At 36.9% G+C, this 24,402-nt stretch overlaps 1 protein-coding gene across 3 annotated transcripts; it reads left to right on the forward strand.

Annotated features, from left to right (window-relative positions):
• The first annotated feature begins 13,929 nt into the window (after window positions 1-13,929).
• On the forward strand, window positions 13,930-23,528 carry LOC120104602. Of its 3 annotated transcripts, XM_039116012.1 has the most exons (12): window positions 13,931-14,120; window positions 14,321-14,422; window positions 16,157-16,217; window positions 18,116-18,229; window positions 19,491-19,617; window positions 19,723-19,841; window positions 20,395-20,786; window positions 21,213-21,312; window positions 21,433-21,492; window positions 21,576-21,662; window positions 22,756-22,884; window positions 23,009-23,528. In XM_039116012.1, exons 2-12 carry the CDS (start codon window positions 14,346-14,348, stop codon window positions 23,309-23,311), a joined length of 1,569 nt encoding a protein of 522 aa, XP_038971940.1. In that variant the 5' UTR covers window positions 13,931-14,120; window positions 14,321-14,345; the 3' UTR covers window positions 23,312-23,528. The 3 variants fall into 3 exon arrangements, with proteins under 3 accessions (XP_038971939.1, XP_038971940.1, XP_038971941.1); XM_039116011.1 differs by having other exon boundaries at window positions 13,930-14,120; window positions 19,491-19,841; XM_039116013.1 differs by lacking the exon at window positions 14,321-14,422 and having other exon boundaries at window positions 19,491-19,841.
• The last annotated feature ends 874 nt before the right edge of the window (window positions 23,529-24,402 follow it).

Raw genomic sequence — 24,402 nt, forward strand, 5'->3', positions numbered from 1 at the left:
TTGACCCCCCCATTGAAGCTTTCTCATCTAAGAGCAAGTTGTCAGTGAAGAACCTCATTGTGGAGTACCTAATATGATAGCTGTGTCACTTATTTGTATAAAATTTTGGTATCGCTTCAGCATTGATAGTATAAAACAATATAATATTGATGGGAATCTGGCTATTGTTAGAAAGAGGTTCCATGTTCGAGTTTTGCAGCTTATTTCTCCATAGAAATGATGCATATGTTACATGAACTACGTGCAGGGAACCACAAATGAAAATTATTATCCTTGCTTTTCCAATTTCTGCTGTAATTCCATTTGTTCAAGTTTGTTGAACAGCCAAACATAATGGATGCCAGGTTAACCATTATTTTGATCTGGTTCTGTTGCTAGAGTTGGTGGCAAGGGATACTAGTAAAGTGCACTGTGTATGCATGCATGTATGTATGCATATATCTACATGTGTATATATGCATGTATAAAGAAGAAAAAGTTTATAGCAAAATTTTATGATGATGAGCAAATAATGTTACACAAGCAGGAGGGTATCAGTAAAATTCACCTGCATGGCATACGCACTAGAAGGGCATATTTCATGTTTGGCCTTCTAGATACATAGTTGATATCCTACACAAAATTAAGGAAATACAGATTAGGTAGACCACCAATGTGAAAGTAAAGTAACGAAACATGAAATAGGCTTGATGTCAAATGGCTTAGCAGTTATTAGATGGCTTTTAGATTTACCATCTGCTAATGCTAGATCTCATCTCATTCTATAGCATTGTTGGTGAATGATGCATATTTTGCTCTCTTTTCAAAGATAATATATTTACAGAAAAGAAAATTGTGTAACGGAATTAGTGACGGCTTATATGGCTAACCATATTGAAATTATATTATAGGACTCTACTTTGAATGTTTCTGCTTAGTTTTTAAATATTTTATTTTCTGATTTTTATGGATATATTTATATTTGAATGGTTTAATTTTTTCGATTTACTAAAGAAAATATAAAGTAGGCTTCTTGCATGTATGACTACGAAGCATGCAGCCATTGGCAATCCGAAGGTCCCTCACTAATGAGGCATTGGTCCCATAGCTTGGAGGCATGCCTACGGATCAACATTAACAGAACTATACATATCAACATGCCAATAAGAGACAATTGAAAAGCAATTTGCACACTAGAGAAAAAGAATGATGAATCAAAAAGTATAATTGATGGATTGGGCACTCATGAACTTGGCCACGCCCTTGAGTTAATTAATTCATTAATTGAAAAGAAAACATTGGATGATGAGAGTGTGATGAAATCTTTTTTGGCGTGTTAGAACTATCAATAGGTAGAGCCTCAAAAACCAAGAGTCATGCGGATCCTAACTTTTATTTTATTTTATTTTATTTATTCTTTTGGTAAAGAGAGATATCAAGCTTGCAGCTCAGAGACACACTCCGATCTAAACTTTCAAATCATTAGATATGTTGTTCTCAAGAGATTCCAAAGCTCTTTTAGTATTTTAATGAAATGCGACATTAATTATTCGGGGTTGAGTTATTTGTATTCGTCACCCCCCTCATTCATGATCTGAGACATCCCATGGTTATCGTTTTAGCTTTATGAATCCTTGGTTGCCAGGCTTACTGGGGCCACTCATTCGTGTCCTGGAGTAATCCGCATTTGGCCCGCATTTCAAACCCATTTGCCGCATTGCTCTGAGTTTGATTTGCCAACCTCTCAATAAACTAACCTTTAAGTGGAATATTGCCACACTTTCCCCAGAAGCTGGTATCCTCTTTACTGAGATTTCGGTACTGAGATTTCATTAAGATTGCAAATAGGCCGAGCAGCTCACGAACAACTCAAAGTCGACTTGAATCTGAGTAAAAACTGCAGCTGAGTGAATTTTTTCTGATATCCAAATCCATCCCGAATTCTAATAGAACATATTTAGCAAAATCCTATAAGGTTTAGGATAGGTTTGAAATTTATTCCTCAGATACCTGCTACCTTATAAAATTTTACATATATACATACATATATATATATATATATATTGTGAGAGGGAACTTCAAGAACATCTAATCTCTATTTCTACCACTAAGCTATAAAAGTCATTTATATTTAGATTGTTCATCAAATTATTTAAACCATTTTTACCTAATATTATTTCTCCTCTTTTTTTTTTTTTTTTTAATTCTAGGTTGGGTGCTTGATCTGATCTAAACAACCCAATTCATATAAAGATTACTTGGGCAGGTTTGGATACCCGATGGATTTACATTTTCTGATGGAATAGGTTTGGAATTCTTAGGCAAAGATTTAAATAGATTTGGGATGGTTTTGGATAATAGAATTTTAAACTGGTTGAGTATGAGTAGAGCAAATTTTGCGGATACCCTACTCATTGCCATTCCTAAGGTCAAGCTTAAATAGCAAAATACTCGACTCAAAAGCTTGTATATATATATATATATATATATATATATATATATATATATATATTAATAATAATATAGTTAACTATATTTTTTAATTATGGCTCGATTATAGCTCGGTTGATATTTGAGTCAAGTCGATCTTGAGCATTGCTCTTTTTTTCATCAAGTCGAGTTCGAGCTGGAGGTTCAATCAATCTCGAGTTGAGTTTTAAGCCAAGTATTTTGAATCAAATCGAGCTCAAACATGTAGCCACTTGACTTGACTCAGCTCAATTGCACCCATTGGTTTCATAGCTATAACAGCACCTGGAGCCCATTCAATCAGATTATCCAAACTCTACTGATTTGGACACCATGGGAGATCAAACTGTCATTGTAAACTGCAGCCATACTTTTGGGTGTGATTCACCTGACTATTGGTTTCCAGACCGCCAGGTGATCTATATGGTATACTTATATTACCACATTATGATGCATGGTAAACTGTTAATTAACTTCTAAAGTCATGTGTCCTAATTTTTACAATCAAAAGTCTTTGTAGTACTAATAATCTATCACTAACTTGTACATGTGATGTATCTCAAACCTAGGGGTGGCAATTGGGTCGAATCAAATCCGATATAGGTTGGATCAAAAATCCATCAATCCGAACCCAACCTGTTTACTAAACAGGTCAAAAATTCAGATCTGGATCTAGCCTGTTTATTAAATAGATAACCTAACTCGATCTACATAATCCGTTTATTAAGCAAGAAAGTCAGGTTAAATAGGTTAGTTAAGTGGGTTTTTAATGAATTCAATGGAACTAAGTGGGTTGGACAGACTAAGCAGACTAGGTTAAATCGGACAGAAACGGGTTAAGCAGATTTTAAATAGGTTAATCAAGTCTTAAATGGGTTAAATAGATTTTAAACAGGTTAAATAAATCTGAAATACTTTAAATGGGTTATTAAACGGGTCAAAATAGGTTAAATAGTTTAAAAGTCTAAACATGAACTCGGCCCAACGAAGGGTTGATCTGCTAATGATCTATCTTCATTTATGTCAAATATAAGCTTGCTTAAAGCGGGGCCATCTATAGTCGAATCATTAATTACCACCCATATTCAAACCACAATATTGCACCCAGAAAGGTGCCAAAATAAGATGGATGGTTGAGGAAGCTTGCAAGGCCAAGAGACATCAAATATTGTGCAATCTTGTCTTTTTTTTATAGAAAAGAAACATTATGTTGGTATTTAGGATGCTGAATAATTATTTTTTGTCCATTCTTCGTGGCCTTATCACCTTAAAAGAGGAGGGGGGTACCTAATGACATGTCACATTTAAACAAAGTGTAACCAAGTAATGATAACCTTCTGAATCTATGGTTTTCCAAGCGGATATTCTTATGGAAAGTAATGTTCGCATAGCTCTAAACCAGAAAAGCTAGTCATGAATGACGGCTTTCCTTCCAATTGCCTGCTGGTGAAGATCACGGTGGAGCCCAACCTCATGATCTTGGTTGGGCTTGGGCTGACATCAACCATCCTGAACTTCTAAATGTTGTGCAACCAAAATGCAGCTTTGAAGTTCACCAAGCAAACCAAGAAATTAAACTATCATGCTTAGACATCAACCTGCAGCTTCCCCTATTCTAAGTTTCTGACAATATGATCACCGAATTAGAATCGAGATTAGAGTTGAGATGACACCCACCTAACTCTCTCAGCTGGCTGCCGGCTCTCGATTAAACCCCTTAACCGAAGCAAGAAAAGATTAGAGGGGCATCCTTGTGTCCATTAGGTCTACAAGCTGCGATTATGACTCTAAGCTGAAACAATGCTCGATTCCACCTTATCTTGCTCCTTGCTAAGCCATTGGGTTATGGATAGGCCAAAATTATCACATCATTGCCAAAGAATGAATCCAACCAGAATTGTAGCTTTTGAGGCTCACCATTGAGTATAACTCGGACTTTGGTGAATCAAGTTGATGCAATTGGATTTCAATAAACTTCAACATTCACTTGATATGTTCAAGCCATGGTCTATGTTTAATTGGGTGACTCGATCTTGTCTTGGAATGCAAGACTGTTTTTTCTTCTTCATTTATGTCTTATATCATCTGATGTTGTATTCCATTAATTGACTAATTAGTTTGATAAAGGCATTTTTTGATTGTATTTTATTTGTTACATATTTGATCTGTATAAGACTTACCTCTGGACAACCAAGACAAAATGGCCTAACAAGGCCCTGCCTGCAAGGCCGCCAAGATAAGGACATGATTGCGGCCCAGATCTAACCTGTTTCAGCCCATAATTTAGATAAGAATAGAACTTGGTGCAACAATAGGGTTCTTTATCCTATCAAACAGAAACATGGTCCGCTTTATCTGAAGGGTTTAATGATGTGTTACTGGCCTCATGCAACATTGTCCACTATCAGTTGTGCTCATTATTAATTAGAATGTAATCTACAAATGAACAGTTTAACTTGCAAGCAATTTGCCTATAATTCTATCACTTAGGCCACTGAATGACCATTAAATATGGATCGCATGCAGCAAAAGATTCAAGGGGCTGCCAATGACACTAGATTAAGGCATCACATTAGGTCATCATTCGGTAGATCGCCAAAGCCGGCACCAATAGTATGTGAAAGGTGAAGGGCCAGAAGCTTGTGGTAAACTAATGTTGAGCCCAACTTCCAACTTCAATAGCCTAAACAAATGGTAAACTATGTCAAATGTTTCATCACAGCATCTAGATGATGCAGATTTGAGGCATCAGGTTGGGCTACAATTTAAATTAGATTTGATGCATCATGTCAAGTGTTTGATCATGTCATCTGAAAGTAATCGCTTACATCAAAAAAAAAAAAAAACATTATTATGTAACACCTTCATCTTAAGCAGACTTGAATATTGAGTATTGTAACAGGGTCATCTATGCAAACAGCCATCAGATTAAATTATTAAAAAAAGAGAAAGTTTTGTTAGTATTCTTAGTTCAAGTTTCGTTTCTTATTGATGAGTTGTAATATTATGAGTGAGTGATTTGGGTGAGGATATACAATTGGTGGCTTAGTTACATCCAATCGAACCACTTCTTGTTTGTGATAGGATTATCGATGATTTAAGAACATCAAGTGATAATTAGGTCAGTGGAAAGTTACAAGATATAGTTGACAAGGGAGATAAGGACAGAAGGAAAACAAATTGAAAAGTTTAGAAGGAATATGAGAGAACATAAGCATGAGTAATGATATCGACAGACAAATTTTCAATACTTAGTCAAAGTAGTTGCTAAGTGTAACTTAACCAAATCTTCTCCTCCTGTACCTTGTCTTTAAACCTCCAAGGCGAACTACCAAATCCAGAACCACATCATATATCAGTCAACCAGTATACCTAATATAACATTGCATCAGCTTCCTTGGACCATCTTTGTTCAAGCTTCTTTCCATCATGCTAGCTTATCCCATCATTTAGACATTTGTTAATGGAGACAACCTCTAGAAGTACATCTAAAATAAGTGCCATGTGTGGGCATACAGGAGACAAATTGATTGTTGAACTAACAAAGCAACAACCTCAAATCGGTTGGCTCGGTAGGGTCTTCTATAACTAATCATATCCCGCGACAAATGTTACATTATGTAATTCTAATGTAATGCAACCTACTCGTCCATTATTTCGAGATGTTCCGAATAGATAAACCAAGAGATTAAGCTTGTTAACATAAACGGTAGGTTTCTTTACATGATTGTTATGTCCTCAATTTTAGAATGGCAAAGAGTGCCTTTTGATTTTTGTCGTGATCGATCAAAAGGTGCATATCCATTAGCGACCAAATCAATATTTTAGTTTTACATAGGATACATGAGATGGAGTACACTAGTCTCTTGCTTGACTTGTAATAAAAGCATATGCTTTGTCTACAAAATAGGAAGGGATGCTGTGTAAGGTAGCCACTAGGCCACTCCGGTATAACTATCTTAGTTATAATCCTTAGGTTTAGAGGGCTAACTCTCTTCTGGCACTCCTAAACACTCTCGATTCTTAAAAAAATTTGGGCCTATCCTAGTATTTGATGCCACTACTGTCACACCCCGAACCCGGGGCCCGGGGCGCGAGCAGACGCCGCGCACCTGTAGGGCGGACCCCGCAGGCACGCAAGGCAGATGAATCAGATTCCACATCAATAGCTAAACAAAGATAAATTCCAACTTTCAATTCAAATGTCCATATATACATAAGTCAAAAGAAAAAGTCAATATCTACTAGCTAACTACATCATGATCACTCCACCCCGTAATCCCCATAGTCACATATCATCACCTGTAAAAAATGTAAATAGTAGGAGTGAGCTAACAGCTCAGTAGGCGACATCATGCAATAAAGTCATCATATAACATGTCATAATGCATATAAAAGTAGCTAAACATATAAATCCAAAAATCCACACAATAATCTGTAAACCCAATCCAAGACTCAAAATAACTCAACCGCATGACTACGGCCACATCACCCAGTGGCATGGTTACACCGAAGTGCCAATACAACTTTCCGAAGAGCCGCTCCACTGAGCCAACGCACCACTGTGCCGCACCCCCTGGTGCCAAACTCACGCTCCACCGAGCCGCTCCGAAGAGCAAAACGCACCCCTGTGCCGCTACTATTCTATCACCGGTAGTCGCGGTGTCGGAACTAGTTCCTCAGTACAAGTCGACTGGGCCAACGTATCATCCTATTGGCGGGGCCTAGACTATAGTCACGCGGATTTTAAAAATCAATAAATCAACTTTCTATATCAAAGTCATAATCATACTCCCAACAGTAAAGCACATAACAATTTATGAAATTAAATATTTAATTCTAAATCTAACAATAATGCCAATAATAAATCAATAAATCAACATATGCAAGATACATGTTAAAATTCTACTTTAAAGCAATAAGTCACCTACCTGGGTTCGCTTAAAAATTCCTGCCACAGATATCACGAACCCCTGGTTAAACATAAATATTAATTATTTAATTAATTTAGAAACATAATTTAAACTAATTCCAACCCCTTAAATTCCTAAGTTCAAAGATCCAAGAATGGGTCCCCAAAATCAAGCATAGACCCTAAGAATAAATAGACTAAATCCCAAAAATCAGAATCCTTTAACCCAAAACCAATTGTGGCCCAACACAGATTAGGCCCAACTGAACCAAACCAGATTACAGGTCCAGATCAGATCTCGGGCCCAAACCAACCCAGCCCACAGATCCAATCAGGCCCAACTCAGCCCAAAAACAGTTTCCTAGCCCAACCCAAACCAGGTCTGATCAGACCATAACAAAACCCATTCATGAAATAGGTGGAACCGGTTTACAATATAACCCGGTTCAAGATCTGGTTCCCAAATAAAGCACGGATTTCAAAGCGAGGAAAAACACCCAGGCCGAATAAAGAAGAAGAAGAAGAAGAAGAAGAAGAGAAGAAGAAAGAAGGAAGAGAAGAAGAAGAAGAAGAAGAAGAAGAAGAAGAGGGAAAGGAAGAAGGGGGGGGGGTGGCCGGTGGTTCCGGTTGGCCCTCGGTGGTCGACCGTGGCCCTCGGCGGCGGCGCTCGGCCAGCCGCCGTCGGCCATCCCACCTTCACGGGCGGCGGAAGAGAAGAAGAAGAAGAGGAGAAGGAGAGGAAGAAAAAGAGGAAAGAGAGGGAGCTCGGGCTGAGAAGCCCGGCCCCCCGTTCGCCCATCTCCGGCCGAACCCGTTTCGGCCGGATTGACCCCGGCCGGCCACTGTCGGCCGGCCGAAATTCACCAAGAACTTCCCCCGAAACAGGGGAAGTGAAACCGACTGATTCCCATCATTTTTCTCCCTTAAATCTATATAAAAAAAAATCTATTTAGTCTTGCTCACCTCCGGTCGTCGACGAGTGGTTCCCCGGCGGCGATGGCGGCTCCGGCAGCGGCGGCGGCTCCGGCGGCGGCAGCGGCTCTCAAGGAAGGGGAAAGAGGAGGAATGGGGCTCTCAGAGAAGAGAAAGAGAGGGAGAGAGAGAGATAGAGAGGGAGAGGGAAGAGGGGAAGAGGGAAGAGGGGGGGGGTGGTGTGCGGAGATCCCGCTGGCCGTTCGGCCGGCGGGTTCATCGTGGGAAGACCACGATGAATAGACTGAAGTCGGCATCCATTGCCGACTTCAGTTCATTGGGCCCAAGAACGGGCCCAATTTCTGGTCTTTACAACTACCAACACACTTCTATTTTTGATTCAACCAATACACTTCTATTAATAGGTAAGTTTAAACTTTTCAGATCATAAAAGTTTGAAATATTTATACTGCTGGCTTGACGTATGGTTTTCAATAATGATATTATAATTATTATAATTGGCATTATAACGGTTTGCAACCCCCTCCTGTTACATTATTGAGATAATAGTACAAAATAGTAGCAACTATTATTTTTTATTTTTTTTATTATAATAGACCATCACAATATACATAATGACCACTATTTTTATTTATAGTTTCTTTTAAAAAATAATATTTTAAATTTCAATTCTTTTTCTCTCAAAATCCTTCAGGAAATGATCATACAATCCAAAAATATGTATTTTTATGTAAAAAAATAATCATTTTTTATTATTTCTTGCTATGTTCTATTATAACACTATTTTAATAAGTCATTATTTCAATGATTATTTTAATATTGAAATTTAAAATATTATTTTTTGAGAATAAGATTGATTTTTCGATCAAAAGAGGTACTATGCGAAATCTTCAATTAGTGGCCATCAAATATCTGATCAGTATCCCCTCCACATACAATTTTTATCTGATCACAACAATTCAACAGTTACTCTTTTAAAAGTTATGTTCAATATTGCACTAGCTAAATAATATATCAAAGATTATGCAATCACATGTATTGAATTTTACAGTCGCTAATCAGAATCCTATGCTTTAAATTTCAACATGGCTTTTCGCCTCTTTCTTTTTGAAAAGAAATATCAAGGTTTAACTATTGAAACAATCATATGTTCATCCCCTAGTTAATCTTCTAGTAAACTACCAAGGATATGGCCCCTCAAAGCCAGTTTTCTATGCTTAACCTCTCCTGAAAACCAACTATATGATCATGATCACCCACTTTAGTAGAAAAGGATAAAAGTTGATATAAATTTTGACCAGCAAAGGTAGGCATATCCAAACTTTCATTGCTTTTTCTTTCCTCTGAGTCCACCTTTCCAGGCCACTCTCCTTTGAGTCTTTCACAGTTTCACCACAGTAAAACTCAAGCCGTCCCGTGGGGCCGAGGGTTCCTTTGTCGCCACCTTTATCTTATCCTCCTCCTCCCTAGGCTTCTGCAACCTGGGTTGGGAGAAGGAGAGACATCGTTTTCAATCTTTTCCGAAATAAACTTTAGCAGCATAAAGACCATCCGTTCAATGACTGCCAAGGTAGAACAAGTGCACAACTAAATGCAAAGTTAGGGGTATGAGTACGGAAATTGAGATTCCGACATCGCCACTGGAACAATGTCCTTTTGTTACCCATGTACATGGGAATTCTCCTAATGTACAGACCTTTTTATTAAATGCTTTTTTTATGTCTATGATATTCCGAGTTGGGATGTGATAACTCGTGCTTAGTCCGACATTTAGTTTGTAATGAGCCGTACAGACATGGTTATTAAAGAATCTAAATAATAACTTCTATGCTGAAGTTCCAAATTATTACAAATAATCTCAAAGCAGACCTAGCTCATAGCCTATAAAGACTAAAAAACACTGCAGCACGGGCATATTTGAGCTAATCACGAGCTAATCGGAACGTTTGTAATTGGATTTGGATTTTTAGCCTAGTGAGAATGTTATGATTTAAACAGAAGAAGTATGTGATGATATGTACGAGCAAACCCAGATAATATCCTCCAGCTAGCTATTTTTAGTGAGGTTCTGGATTGTTACATGATACTGCAGATAAGGATGATAATGCTTAATTATTTAATTTATTTCAACCTATTGTAAATCAAACTATATTATTTGATTAATAAAATAATTAAATTCGAATATATATATACACACACTAGATAAAATAGGCTGAATTTGGGTTGATGGATTTATGATCTATAATATATTAGATCCGATCCATATTTTATCCGACCCAACCTGACTGCGGCCCCTAACTACATATTCTAATTTTTTTGTCAATTTTTTATGCTTTGGATACCATATATCTTGTACGTCCTCAATGAAGGCCTATATTTTGTCTATTTAGGGTTTGTAGGAGCTCTATGGAGCCGGTGTCATGGATAATGTGCATTTTAAAAGATTCGTTGAGGGAGGGTTGAGGATTTGGCTGATCCCTGCCCGTCTATTATTAGATGAAACAAATGTATGAGAAACATCTATCAAACTATCAAAAAAATAATAAAAAATTAAACTCAACTGAGGTGTATAAAATACTAATGAAATGGGTTGTAGAAGAATCCGAAGGCTATAGCTTTCTTGTGAAATAGTCGTAACAAATTTGATTATAACTTCTCTCACAACTAAAGTTTGAGCATCTGAAATAGAAGTAGATCTGTTGGTTTCATAAACTTGTGCATGACCTTCTCTTCGATAAAACTATACAAGAAAATCAGAACAATATTTGTACAAATTGTTGCAATCAAACCCAAAATATAAGCAAATAATTTTATGGGCAACATAAGTTTACAAAGCAATATAACAATAGACATTTAGGATTACTTTCTTTATGTAACATTGTAGCATGTGTTCACTTGATTTTTATAAAAGTTGTAATTTTTCAGGAAACAATTAGGCAAAAACTTTAAAATCCTTCATTAAGTAAATGAAAGACCATGGTAGAACAACCCGGCTTCACAAGAGAAAGATATAAAAATGAAAGGAAAAACAAAAACACAAGGAAGATAGATGGAAGTAATAACAAGGTATCAAACAATAACAACCAAATTAAAAGGAGGCTTAACCCGACAACAACCAGTATCGATAAATCTAATTCTTAAGCAAAAAAAGTAGCATTGTTGTTGTGTTTATGTTTTTGTTTCTACATAAATTAGTAAAATACCACATGAATATTGATAGTAAAGTAACTGTTTTTATTTTTATTTTCGCTCTTTTGTGAAAGCAATAAATCTTTACATCAAAAGCTCTAAAAGTTTTACAAATACTTTTAAAAATCATGAGGGTTTCACTACATATGTTGTTCGGTATATGGTTCATATCCCTTCTCAATTTTTCGAAAACGAAAGCAGAAAGCAAAAGCGACAACAAGCATGTCCTTAATATGATCTTGTACATCATTATTTCCATTCCTCTGTCTCACATTTGGTTCACAGTCCACCTAACTGAAACTTACCCTTACTGATCTCAGCAGTAACTACTATTCCCACATGTACATATCCAATTGATCACTATTAGATGTTTCTACATCAACTCCTGCATAACATATCCTCTACAATCCTGAACAGAGATTAGTAGTTGGTTTCCTAAATTTCAACATAATGGTGCTAACTTTTTTTTTTCTTTGATGATATGGGAGGTCAAAAAAGATAGGGCCACCCAGAACACAATGCTACTATTTTGATGAGAACTGGACCTCACCTTTACCCAAGATTCTAGACAATTAGTTTGTCCACCAAGAAATTCTATTTTTTTCTTGGACCACCAAAACAGAGTCCTTTCCTCACCAAAACCAGAGGCTAGCTCAGCTGTTTGGTGATAGGACAGCCACACATTAAGATTTGCCGGCGGAATGCAGAGGGAATGGTTTGCATGGTGATTTGTGTGGATTTACTTGGATTCCATGCAACGTATTCTTCACGGAACCGAACTCCTGCCTTGTCTCTCACCATACGGTGACTCTAAGCAGAAGGAAAAGAAGGAAATCTGCCGCCAAAGCAAAAGTTTCCAATGATTCCAGTTTGTACTCTTGCGTCGGCAGCTGAGTAAAAGTTTGTCCAGGTGAACCGGTGAGCATACTCTCGAGGTGACTAGAAAGTAGAAACTAAAACAAAGATGGGCCTCTTAAATTATTTTATTCCTTAACATGAAATACTTTAATGGCCCATGCCGTTGGATCCTGGACCATCTGATTAACGAGCTCTAACTAAAAGTTCCTTCCTTTACGAGAAGCTGGTGGAGCAGCATAAATACATCAACTCTCTCTAACATTGCTTTTCTTCGTACCATTAACTAAAACAATAAGCTAATCCAATGCGTAATTAAGTACCAGTACTTAAATCAGGGGATAAGCAATGTTAAGAAGAAAAGTTGATGGTCACCTGTTACATATTTGTGATTAGTATAACAATTTTGATGGCAAAGTTAACATTAAGTACAGATACATGAGCTGCAAGTATAGTCTTGTATGCATAAAGTTTTTTTGAACATTTTATGAAGAATTACGTAGCTATGATGCATGATGACTAATAAGCTCCATTCATGCACCTATTCTATCAAAGAGGAGGAGAAAAAAAATTGGAGAAAGCAGCTAAGCTGGCTGGTTTGGCATGGCTATTGACCTATTGAAAAGTTCAGTCGAGTAGCAAACAATGACTCATTATTGGATAAAGCCAGTCTGAGATCCATTATACATGTTGTGAATCCGAGGCTAGCCTGATTTGTTTCAAACATGTGGCCTTGTTGCATGCATGATGAGTCATAATGGCATCATCATGTATATTATCCCTTTTGTATCAGCTTTGCCAAGAAATATTATGTAAATTTCATTTCCTCTTTGTTTGAACACTGTGTATAATCCTCATTTCAAATAAACTTTGATGCAATTCAAGACAATAACTTGTGCACAACATTATCCCATCTTTTCCTCAAAGAAATTACTCGTGCACAATATATGACTGTTTGCAGTCTATCCAACTGCCTCTGAGTCAAATGTTTGGTGAGAGCACTTTTGGTAAAGGTTTCTCCTGAGAGGCATCTGGTTCTGCCAAGACCATAGCTCTACCAGTACAGCACAGCAGGTGATGACCTCATCTGAGTTATTACCTTCCTTAAAAATCTATACCATGGATTGCTGACAGGTTACTACATTAAAATTACAAATGCATGGCACCAAAAACTCAAAAGAGAAAGGTAAACAGCAAACCCAGTGCCATCTTTACATAAAAAGTACCATATGGTCATCTTGGAAAATTCCATGGGTAATGGATTTGCTGGGCTCATTGCATCACCATCAATTATATAACTGCACTACATCACTTTCCATCTAATGGAGTTGAGTAGGCTATATGAATTAGTTCTCTCCATGGATTAATCAATGGTAGCCCTTAACAGAACCACCTGCTCCTTTGTTGTGCCATTGTCCTCATCATAACCACTGGCTGTTTCTCACCTAATGGAAGCACTTATTATTATTATTATTGTTATTTAATATGTGGGCATGGGGATGGTGAACAGTCCTTGCTTCTTTTTTTTTAAGGTGGGCCATCTTCACTTTCAGAGATTTGGATGTCTGGATGCCTGTTAAGTTTATCTATATATTTTTTGTGTTAGTGTTATTTCTCCCTCTCTGTAAGCTAGAACTCAGCCATCTCCATCAGTTGTGTTTTCTGCCCTGTCCTGCCCTTTGTTCTCTCCATCATTTTCCCAGGAAGATTTGTGCAGTTGGAGGGGCTCTCTCCATGAGATTCGCATAAAGGGCTGGGAAGGGACAGCCTCTGAAATTCTTAGGTGAGATGGGTTCATGGGCTTTTTCCGGTCTCCTGGATTCTCTTAGATTATAGGCTTGTGTATATTGGTCATGTTCTTCTTATTGGTGGTTATGTTTTCCCTTTGAGCAAAGGTTTTATAAGAATCTGAACTGAATGGTTGCTGGTATTGGTTTAGTGGGATTCAGTGTTCTATGCTAATATATTCTGATGGATGCTCAGGTTTTTTGGAGAGTGAGGTACTTTTATGGCAGAAGATATTATGGAAATCCCAGGAATTAATTGCCACTCTTGTTCTTCTCTCCGGGAGCGGCGTTTCCGGAGGTAGATATTTTGGTCGGCATGCTCAGATAAAATGCCAGGGTGTTTCTTTAAATTTTTCTTAGTTCTATAAAGACACAAATTTTACATATAAATGGAGATACATTTTGAGGAAATCAATAGTGATAAATTTTGATTCACTTACTTGAAAAATAATTATATGGCGGGTAACGATGAATTGCTTTCTTGACTGAATTTGGTGTCAAATGACAGAAAACTTTGCTACTCAGAGCGACAATTACCCCATGTCTCTTATTATTGATGTTAAAACACTGTATTGAATCCATCTCTATTTAACCTTATCTTAGTCTTAATGATGAGTTAGTTCTCCATGGATATGTGCTTCAGAGTCATCTTCGTATACAGAGAAAATTATATGTGCTTCAGAGTCATCTTCATGCGTTAAATCCTGATGGACATTGATAAATAGATTCAGCTTTTCTACTAAAACAGAAGGTATTTGTGGAGTAATGTTGGGATATCATTATTATGCCTGAGGTTCAGCCAGCCCCAATGGTGTTGTCAACTTTTATTATGGCAGGTTTTCTTGACAGAAAGAGGAATTGTGTGATAATAGGACCTATCGATCATGTTAGCCATCTGATCTTTTGTCAATACGACTGTTTACATACATTGCCTTTGCCTTCGCCCTTCAGTTGTTGTTTTTCTTTCTTCTGAAGTAGATGGAAGGTTAAAGTTATATTCTGGAAAACATTGGACACATGCTTCGGGGTGACATCGTATTATTTAGGCTTACAAATTTTTTGAGCAAAAGGTGGAAAATTCCACCTATTTAGGTTTACAAGTAAAAGAATTTTGTTAGACTTGCTCGCAGAAAGTGAATTAAGTAAAGCACCAGACATAAGAATGAAAAGATCAAGATTCGCCATCTTAGTACCGGACTCCATACTGATGCCATAACAGCATTATATTGGTACAGTACGGTACGTAGTCTTTTCGGCATACCGAGTGTCATATGCCTCTCATACCAGATACTTGTACCGAACCGATATGGTATGGTATGCCCCGTACCGTTCGGTACGGCGAACTAGAAAAAAGATGCTTCAACTATATTACTTTCATTGAAAGTGAAATGCATTGTGTATTTTTGTTTCTATAATGTGCACATAGGAGAGCTATTCACATCTTGACAAACACAAGCCCTTTAATGCTTGTCAACATGTTAGTGTGACCTTTATTGTCCTCTCTCTGACTGAAAGATAGCGAGTTTAGTTATCAACCTCATATACTTGTTTCCTCTCCATTCTGCATAAACAGTCTTTCCACTGGTTGCCCATCTCTCAAGTTGTGAATCATGAAAGCTATTCCGTCACCGATCTTTTGTGCATTAAGTTCACGTAATTTTATCATGCTAACTGATGCTGGCATTTATTATTTTAGGCTAACTTGGTTATAACTTGCTTCTACGTTAATAAACATAAACAACAAGATTTATTCCAAATCTTTGCACCTCTCTCAAATTGTAAAAGAGATAGTAAAAGTTAGTAACTCTTGTATATGTGCAAATCAATAGCAATATTTCCAAGAATATATATGGCTAGGTTGCTCCATTTGAAAGCACTCCAATTGTTTTAAGTTTCTTCTACTAGAATGAAAGTATTTTGAATCACAAACCAAGGTGTTTTCATGGATTCTATTTTCCGTAGACTTATTGTTGAATGCAATATTGATATAGGATTGTGCTTTATTCTGACATTATTGCACATTCAATTTCAGCATATCAGGAGTGCGTGAAGATATATTAAACATCTCACCTCGGCTATCTTATCACAATCCTGTAAGCATCCAACTCATCTTCATTGGCAATTTGGTTCATTGCTAATTTTATATTATACCTCCTATGTGCATAAATGTTGGTGGCCCAAAAACTAGTATGCTGCAACAATCATTTTTTGTTATATTTAAGCTTCCTTTTTTGGCCTATATTCTGAGCTTCAAAAGGAAAACTCAAATCAAGCCTTGCTTGCATGTGCATCCAAGGAGGTCGCCTTATCACAAAAATGAGAAAATGATAAAGAGCATATAACAAAAAAGGGATGCCCCTTTGTGAAGTAGCAAATTATGCAAGCTGCTTCCCCTTTTTTGTTTTTTTTTGGTGGTGGTTGGGGGGGGGGGGGGGGGGGGGGGGGGAGAGAGAGGGGGGTGGAGGGAATTTTAAGAGGTCTCCTTATGAGAAAAATGATAAAAGAGCATATAAACAAAAGAGTGAATTCCCTTTGTGAAGTGGCAAACCTCAGAAGGAATTCTCCAAGCAAGAGCAACTCATTAGTCTAACTATTCAAGCAAGAAATAAAAAACCTCCTGCATTTACTTTTCCTTATGGAAACTTATTTCTAAACTTTCTTCTATTAATCTAGTTCCATGCCATCAAACTGCTTGTGGAACTTTGCTTCTTGCTTTTTTTCGCCTATGATTGGCCAATAAGAATTTCCAAGTTAAAGGAAGACATTGTTGAGTTTCACTCAGAATATAAGCCAATCAGTTCTAGTGAAGAAAAAAGTAGCAGCATGTAGATAACTGACACATCCTATGTGATAGAGAAAGCTCTTTTTGTCAAAATCATTTCCAGTGAGACCCTTGCTGTGTATGGCTATCCATGCAAAGCCTTGGATAATGGTAGAATACATAGGCATCCAAAACTTCTTATTTGGAAAGAGTTTTTCCACAAAGAAAAAAACCATAATATGATCATATAAAATAGATTCCTTCAGACTTCAAACTCCTAAAATTTTCCCTTGTTCTGTCATTTTTTTCAAGGGGAGAATTTCTTTTAATTTGTTCAAATTCCTGATTAACATAAAATGTTATGCATAAACTTCTTTGAGTTTTTTAATGTAGTGATTAGCACAAAATGCTAAATTATTGTTTCTTATACAGTTAGGAAGCCTTAGCTACCTCTGCACCCTTATTTTAACTAGTCTCGCTACTATTGGCTGATTGATCAGTGCCACCTTGCTTTTTTTAAAACATCAGTTCCAATGTGATTCATTCTTTCTTTAGGAAATGAAGTCATTGTTTAATTTGGTTCTACTTCTACAAGAGGTGGAGATTAATAACTTTCCTTCTGCTCTGTAAAGCCTGTTACGGAAGAATTCCTCACAGTACAGTCCATTATAATGTTCTCTATTAAGTAGATTCTAGTTACTAGTTAAAGTTAGTGGCTGGTTTTTGGTGCATATGAACTAGGAAATCTAGAGGATTACAATTCTAATTTCCTAAATGTTAAATTTGCAAACATCAGAGAAAATCTCATGTTAAACAAGATTAACTTCCTGGTATGGTTATACCACCATTAAGATAACTGAAGAGACATCAAACCATTTGTCTCCAAACACTAGCACTAAGATCTGATGTTGATTAACTTCAAAAGATCTCCTTTCTTAGCTTAACCAGCGGACAACCTATATTATATTCTTATTCTCAGTAGATCTCTGATTCTAAAGTATTTCTAGCTGGTGATATTATTAGTGTATAGATGTGTCAGTCAATGCATATATAAGATAATGTATTCCTTGGCAATAAGATGTGAATAGGAGACTTTTTTATGTACTTATCTGCACTGTTGGAAAATTGCAATCATTAGAAGTTCAATAAGGCCGTGCTGTACAAATGTTTATGTTATCATGGATAAATGTTTCTGGATCTCATCATTACTTATTAAAATTCAACATGCAGGCTATACACCTAGAGAGAAGATTACATGACCGAAATTCTATGAGCTTTCAAGAGATGGCATCAGTGTGTAGCTCCAGAATATCCATTTCTTCAACTGAAACTCCAGTTTCAAAGGTTGTTCCTAATACTTTTTCAGATTTAAGGATACATGAATATTTCCTCGAGTATCCAAAATTTAGTTTAACAGTCAGTATGCACATGCTTGTTACTAAATGTTTGTATTTAAATTTTTCAACAATCTGAGGTAGATTTTTTCTTTATTAGAATAACTTAGTGAATATGTTATTGAGACAATAACCTAAGTGAATATAGATCAAACAAAATAAGTGTGGTTGCTTCGTTCTGCAATCTTAAACTATGAAATTTTTAACTGTGTTATTTACACAAGAACATGTTAAATACATGGTGCTAATAACATTTAAAAAAAAAAAAAAAAACAAGATGAGTGCCTTCTTCTAATCTGATACTCTTTGTGTTGAACACTAATACATCTGAAATAATGTGCGTACATTCCTTGCCTGTTTTTGGTCAACAGGGTCAAGTACATAAGATGAGTGTTAGAGTTGAGAATGCTAGGGAAAATTCATGGCAAAAATAGGAAGGATCAGTTAGATATGATTACATTCAGGAAGCACGATAGATAACCAACCGAGGGTAATGTGGCAGAGAATTGATGTATAAAAGGGTTAGGAAAAAGAGGATGGGTTGGGGGGCTGGTAAGTTTGTGAGAATAAGCTTGAGAAGCTTGTCATGACAAGTGATGTATCAATAGAAATAAATGGCAAATAAGGAATCAATAGCCAATCCCAAATATTTGTTAATTGGCTTGTTTTATTTTTTTTGTTTTTTCCTACTTTTTATTCATTCAAATGGTTCTATTGTGGCTAGAGATCCTCATGCTAAAGAAGTTTAATATTACCCATTTTATCTAAGCAGAAAATTATTTACTAAAAGAATGACTTTCTTTGTCAATCTATGTGCCCTGTAACTCATGACAATGTGAAGTACTACTGCAAACAAGGTCCGCCGTACCGGTACCGGTCGGCGTACCGGTGGTGGCCCGGACCAGTACGAAACCGGTCTCGTACCGGTCCGTACCGGTCGCGTACCGGTCCGAACCGGTGGCGTACCGGTCCGAACCGGTGGCGTACCGGTCCGAACCGGTGGCGTACCGGTCCGAACCGGTCCCGTACCGGTTCTTCAACAATAAATTACCGGTACCGGATTTTACGCTGATCCGGTACCGGTCCCAGGCCGGACCAGTACGTACCGGCCTGTACCGGCCGATACGGACCGGTACGGCAGACCATGACTGCAAAAATACCTATTGATTCTATCTTTACAAATGACTGACCTTTCTGTATGTTTCATGAAGTCTGTTGCAGAATTAGTTAAGGAGATCTCCACTCTTGAGCTGGAAGTTATACATTTGGAACAGTACCTCCTCTTATTATATCGGACTGCATTTGACCGGTATCTAGCCAGCTCCTCTACTGCTGCAGGTCAAGCCTCTAGGCCTCCTGTAGAATGTCATGCGGGGCATCTAAGACAAGATTCTACAATTCAGATATCACATCAGGCAACTCATTCCGTGAATCCTGATGCAGTAGTTGACAAATCAAGTCATCCTCAAATCCTTCAGCAAGTTCACAAGAGTGCCTCCATTTGCAGGCATACTGAACATTCTCCTGCACATGATTTGGCGTTTAGTTCCAATCTTAAGGATGTAAGTCCATCTCTTTCAATCATAATTTATATCTGCTCATTATGAAAATACCATTCGGCTTTGTCTTTACTATTTAATAAAGCATGAGGTTTGATATGTCAATGTTAATTTTGATACTCTCATTTACTTAAAAGTTTCGTATCTGGATAGTGAGAAAAGTTCACCTTCCTACAATCAGGGTTATAATTAAACTGATCAAATTTAATATGATTACTTAATGTATTCAAACTTCAAAAATAACCATTAATTCGGGGCTTTGGTATGTATTACCTTTGGAGAATATATTTCTTTTCTTTTTTTTTGTCATCCTGTATATTATGAACATAAGTTCCTTGAATTTCATCATGAAAACGGCATGCCTTTTCCCATCAAATACAGTTTTTGATTTTGTCAATTGTTACCATGATTAAGTCATTGTAATACCTAAGTGCTCATAAACTTCATTTGAGTGTGTCATTTTATCCCCCTGTTCTGAAACTAGAGTGCATTGTCACAAGAATCTGTAATTTTTTTTGTCTGATTGATGCTGCATATATGTTTGAGTGTTTTGCAGGATATACCAAAATCTGTTTCTGGACATCGAAGTCTTGCAAATCATCTTGGTGCCTCTATCACAGACCATGTGCCTGAGATTTCTTGCAAACTTTCTGAAGATATTATCAGATGCATTTCTGCTATTTATTGCAGACTTGCAAATCCTCCTGCTCAACATGTTGTGCAGATGGCTTCACTTACTCCATCTGTGTCATCTTCTAGCACATTTTCTCCACAGGATCCTAGTGATAATTGGAGTCCTCAGTGTCCCTATGAAGCTCAAGCAAGTCCCTCTCAATTTGAATCACTTAAAGATAAGAGCCTTCAATACAGTGGTATGGTAGAAGTTCCACAGATATGTATTGATGGTGACAAATTTGGCTATGCCTCGAAGATGCTCAACATTTTCAGGTAATTAATCACCTCAAGGAACACCGAATATTCAAAGTCCTCATTGCTCGCTCTACACATTTTTATAACCAACAAATAACAGGAACATGGTTTCTGTAGTGTATATACAGTTATTTTCAGTGAAAATAACTGAAAATACTAAGAGGGCATTTCATTCTACACCAGATATATCATTACTTAGGTGCTAAATTTGCCAAACTTATACATAGTGATATCATAAGTTAACTAATGCATACTATGAAATGATTCCTTCTGATATATACTCATCTAAAATAATTTCACACAACCAAGTATAGTGTTGTTATGAGATATCCAAAAAAAAAAATTGCCTATACCCTTAATAAACAAACAATAAAATTAGGATACGAAGATACATGGCTTACTGTAAGTTCCTTAATCTGTTTCATAAGATTTTGTTTGTAACAGATCTCTTATTCAACATCTCGAGAACATTGACCCAAGAAAGATGGAGCATGATGAGCAACTTGCTTTCTGGATCAACATTCACAATGCCTTGGTGATGCATGTATGTTCACACCAGCATTCATCTAGATGTTAGATTCGCATGCTTTTTCTCTTGAGAATAAGCAGTATATCTCGTATGTCATACATTACTTACTTTATCATATTTTATGAGATGTCCCAGGCATTTTTAGCTTTTGGACTGCGTGAGAATCACATGAAGAGCACATATTCAATCCTAAAAGTAAGCATTACAGTATACTGTGTCACACTTTGCAACCAAACATATGACCTTTCTCTAAGATATAAGTTGATTTATATTTACAGGCAGCCTATAATGTAGGTGGGCATTCAATAAGTGCTTATGCTATCCAGAGTTCAATTCTTGGATGCCAATCCCATCATCCAGCATTGGTATGTCTTTCATCGTCATATCACCTTTAAGTACAGTTTAAATTAGTACTCACAAAATTATCTAATATATAGTTTTCAAAAATAAAATTTCAGTAGATATTTCTGTTGGTTTGTTTTTATAGTCTTCAGATCCATCAATAATTGCCATGCTTTTCATCTGATTAAATTTGGAGTCATCTACACAAATTCTTTCTAAATAAATACAAAGGCAAGAGATCTCCATTCTTAAAATTTCAGATGAATATGCTTCATTTCGTTAATATTTCGGGGGCTAGGTCTTACATTTTTTTTTTTTTTTTTTTGAAAATAGGATGAGAGAAGCCTGGCCAAGATCGGGTGAGGGTGGCAGATCACTGGTGTCAACACCCAGTGACTTCACCAAGACAGTTGACACCCTCAAGTCTGGCAATATTTTAAGGGCCAGTGATCTATATTTGGACAAACTGATCTATCATGATTTAAATGTTTACTACTTATATTAACAAGAGAAAAAAAAAACATTTTTTTAAGGGCCAGTGATCTATATTTGGACAATCTGATCTATAATGATTTAGTGTTTACTACTTATATTAACAAGGAAAAAAAAATACAATGTCCAGGTCACTCTGGTTGCCTTAACACTCTATAATTCATACCTATTTCTGTTCTGTTGCTTTCAAATGATAAACATGTTTTTGACCATTACTGAGAAAATAGAGACAGAAAGTAGCTCCATGTATTAAATCTTTCCCTCTTTCTTCTTCACCTCGACTCCTTCCAAGTCTTAAAGGAATTTAACAGGTTGCTTTCTTGCTGCATGAGTTTAGCCTGGAAACTGTAGAGTCGGTTACCCTTCCTATTGTCTAGTCCTTGAAGTCCCAGAGTTGTTGTAATCACCAATTAAGAGAGAGAGATAGAGAGAGAGAGATGATTAAGAGTTAGACATACAAGATTCACAAGAACATGAACACATGAGCTGGTGCTTCTGAATTGTACTTAAAAATCTTTCAGAAAATGTTCTATCTCATGAATGTAGGCACTGCATTCTCAAACCACATACTCCTGGGGAAGCAAAGTGTTATGCTCACTTGTGTTTCTTAACATTCATATGCAGTGGCTGCGCTCACTCTTCTCACCAGCAGTAAAGTTCATGAATGGGAATGTCAAGCATCCGTATGCTCTTGATCATCCAGAGCCACTTGCGCATTTCGCTCTTTCTTCAGGAGCGTGCTCTGATCCTCCTGTATGACTTGATCCTTATTTCATGTTATAATTTCTCCGTAATCAGCCATTTGTGCAGCTAAACAATTGTTCTCTCAGCTTTCTTTGATATGGATCTGAAGAGAATGCTGTCTCAACTCTTTTAGGTTCGATTCTACACTGCCAGAGGTATCTATAAGGAGCTTGAGCTTGCAAAAGCTGAGTTCATTCGAGCTAATGTCTCTGTCCGGAAGGAGAAGAAGATTGTTCTGCCAAAGATTTTATACTACTTTGCAAAAGATGCATACATAGAATTGTCTGGCCTCATGGAGATGGTCTGCGATTCAATGCCAGATGGCCAGCAAAAAGTCATCAAAGGATGCCTTAGAAGAAGGCTTGATAAGTGCATTGAATGGTCGCCATACAAATCAACTTTCAGATACCTTGTGCATAGAGATTTAGCAAAATAATCGAAAAAACGATCTCTTCTTAATTATTGTGGGTGATAATATTCAATGTGATCCTTCAAGAGTAAAGCTATTCATTTGTGTATTTATTGTGTATTAACCATGGTAGGAGTATGTCCTGCAGCATAAACCTTTGTGCTTCACCAGCATTTCATTTAGAGATGAACCATGTTTTCGACATATTAATTGGTAACATTTCAGTAGATTAGTGGATGCTCAAGACCACTGCTGCTCCACAATGTCATTCTTTCATGCTGGTAACAACAAAGCAATTCCCCCAGTAATGTAGCTTACCATGTTACCCCAAAATGAGATGTGGGAGAGGCTAGAACTCGAGTTCCTGGTGCCAGCCCCTGAAGATTTAAACAATAGTTCCAACCTTGAAAGAGTTAAACAATTGCACTAATTATAAGTCATTATTCTGAGTAGAATAAGAATAATAAAGGGTGTTTTGATTGTTTGATACATGCAGCTTCAAATTTTTTAATTCAAGAAATGCTTTTGTATTTCTTTAAAAAAAGTTCCTTCTCAACTGAGAGCTATCACACCGACTCTGACGTCTGTGTTAGGTGAGCAGCTGCCTTTCTTATTGCAAGTCTTTTAGCTCCTGAATGAATGACAGGGGGTGGACATATTCATTATCTTTTGTGGGAGAGTTTTACATTCCATAACACTCTAAGAAGCAGTGGTTTCCATACCGATGGATATCGGTACATACTGATCGTATTATACTATATCAATACCAAACTAATATATGGTATAGAAGATGTACCGATATTTAATATGCCAAACCGGATACTGTACCTAGTATACCGATGCTATAATAGAATGGTACCAATACAAAGTTTTGTATTGAAATGATAAACCTTGCTGAGAAGTATTTGGTAGGGATTTATACTGACTCTCGAGACTTGCCTCTATGTAGCAAATTATCAAAGAGAACACTTCAGCTCATGAAGAAGGCTCAAATCACTGTCAGCAGGTCTTGCAGACAAATGTTCAAGTCATTATCCATAATTCATTCATTCAAGGAAAATAGCCTATGTTAATTCCTTTCAAAGCCCGAGTGCAGATTCCTATTTGAGCATATACTC

The sequence above is a fragment of the Phoenix dactylifera genome, unplaced genomic scaffold (genome assembly GCF_009389715.1).
Source record: "Phoenix dactylifera cultivar Barhee BC4 unplaced genomic scaffold, palm_55x_up_171113_PBpolish2nd_filt_p 000046F, whole genome shotgun sequence".
NCBI lineage: Eukaryota > Viridiplantae > Streptophyta > Magnoliopsida > Arecales > Arecaceae > Phoenix > Phoenix dactylifera.

Excerpts from the sequence above, each read along its gene's own strand:
- LOC120104602 (XM_039116011.1), top strand. The coding sequence starts at position 14,346 with ATGGCAGAAGATATTATGGAAATCCCAGGAATTAATTGCCACTCTTGT. Across the intron at positions 21,493-21,575 it reads GCACATATTCAATCCTAAAA|GCAGCCTATAATGTAGGTGG; the intron begins GTAAGCATTACA and ends TTATATTTACAG. Across the intron at positions 21,663-22,755 it reads AATCCCATCATCCAGCATTG|TGGCTGCGCTCACTCTTCTC; the intron begins GTATGTCTTTCA and ends ATTCATATGCAG.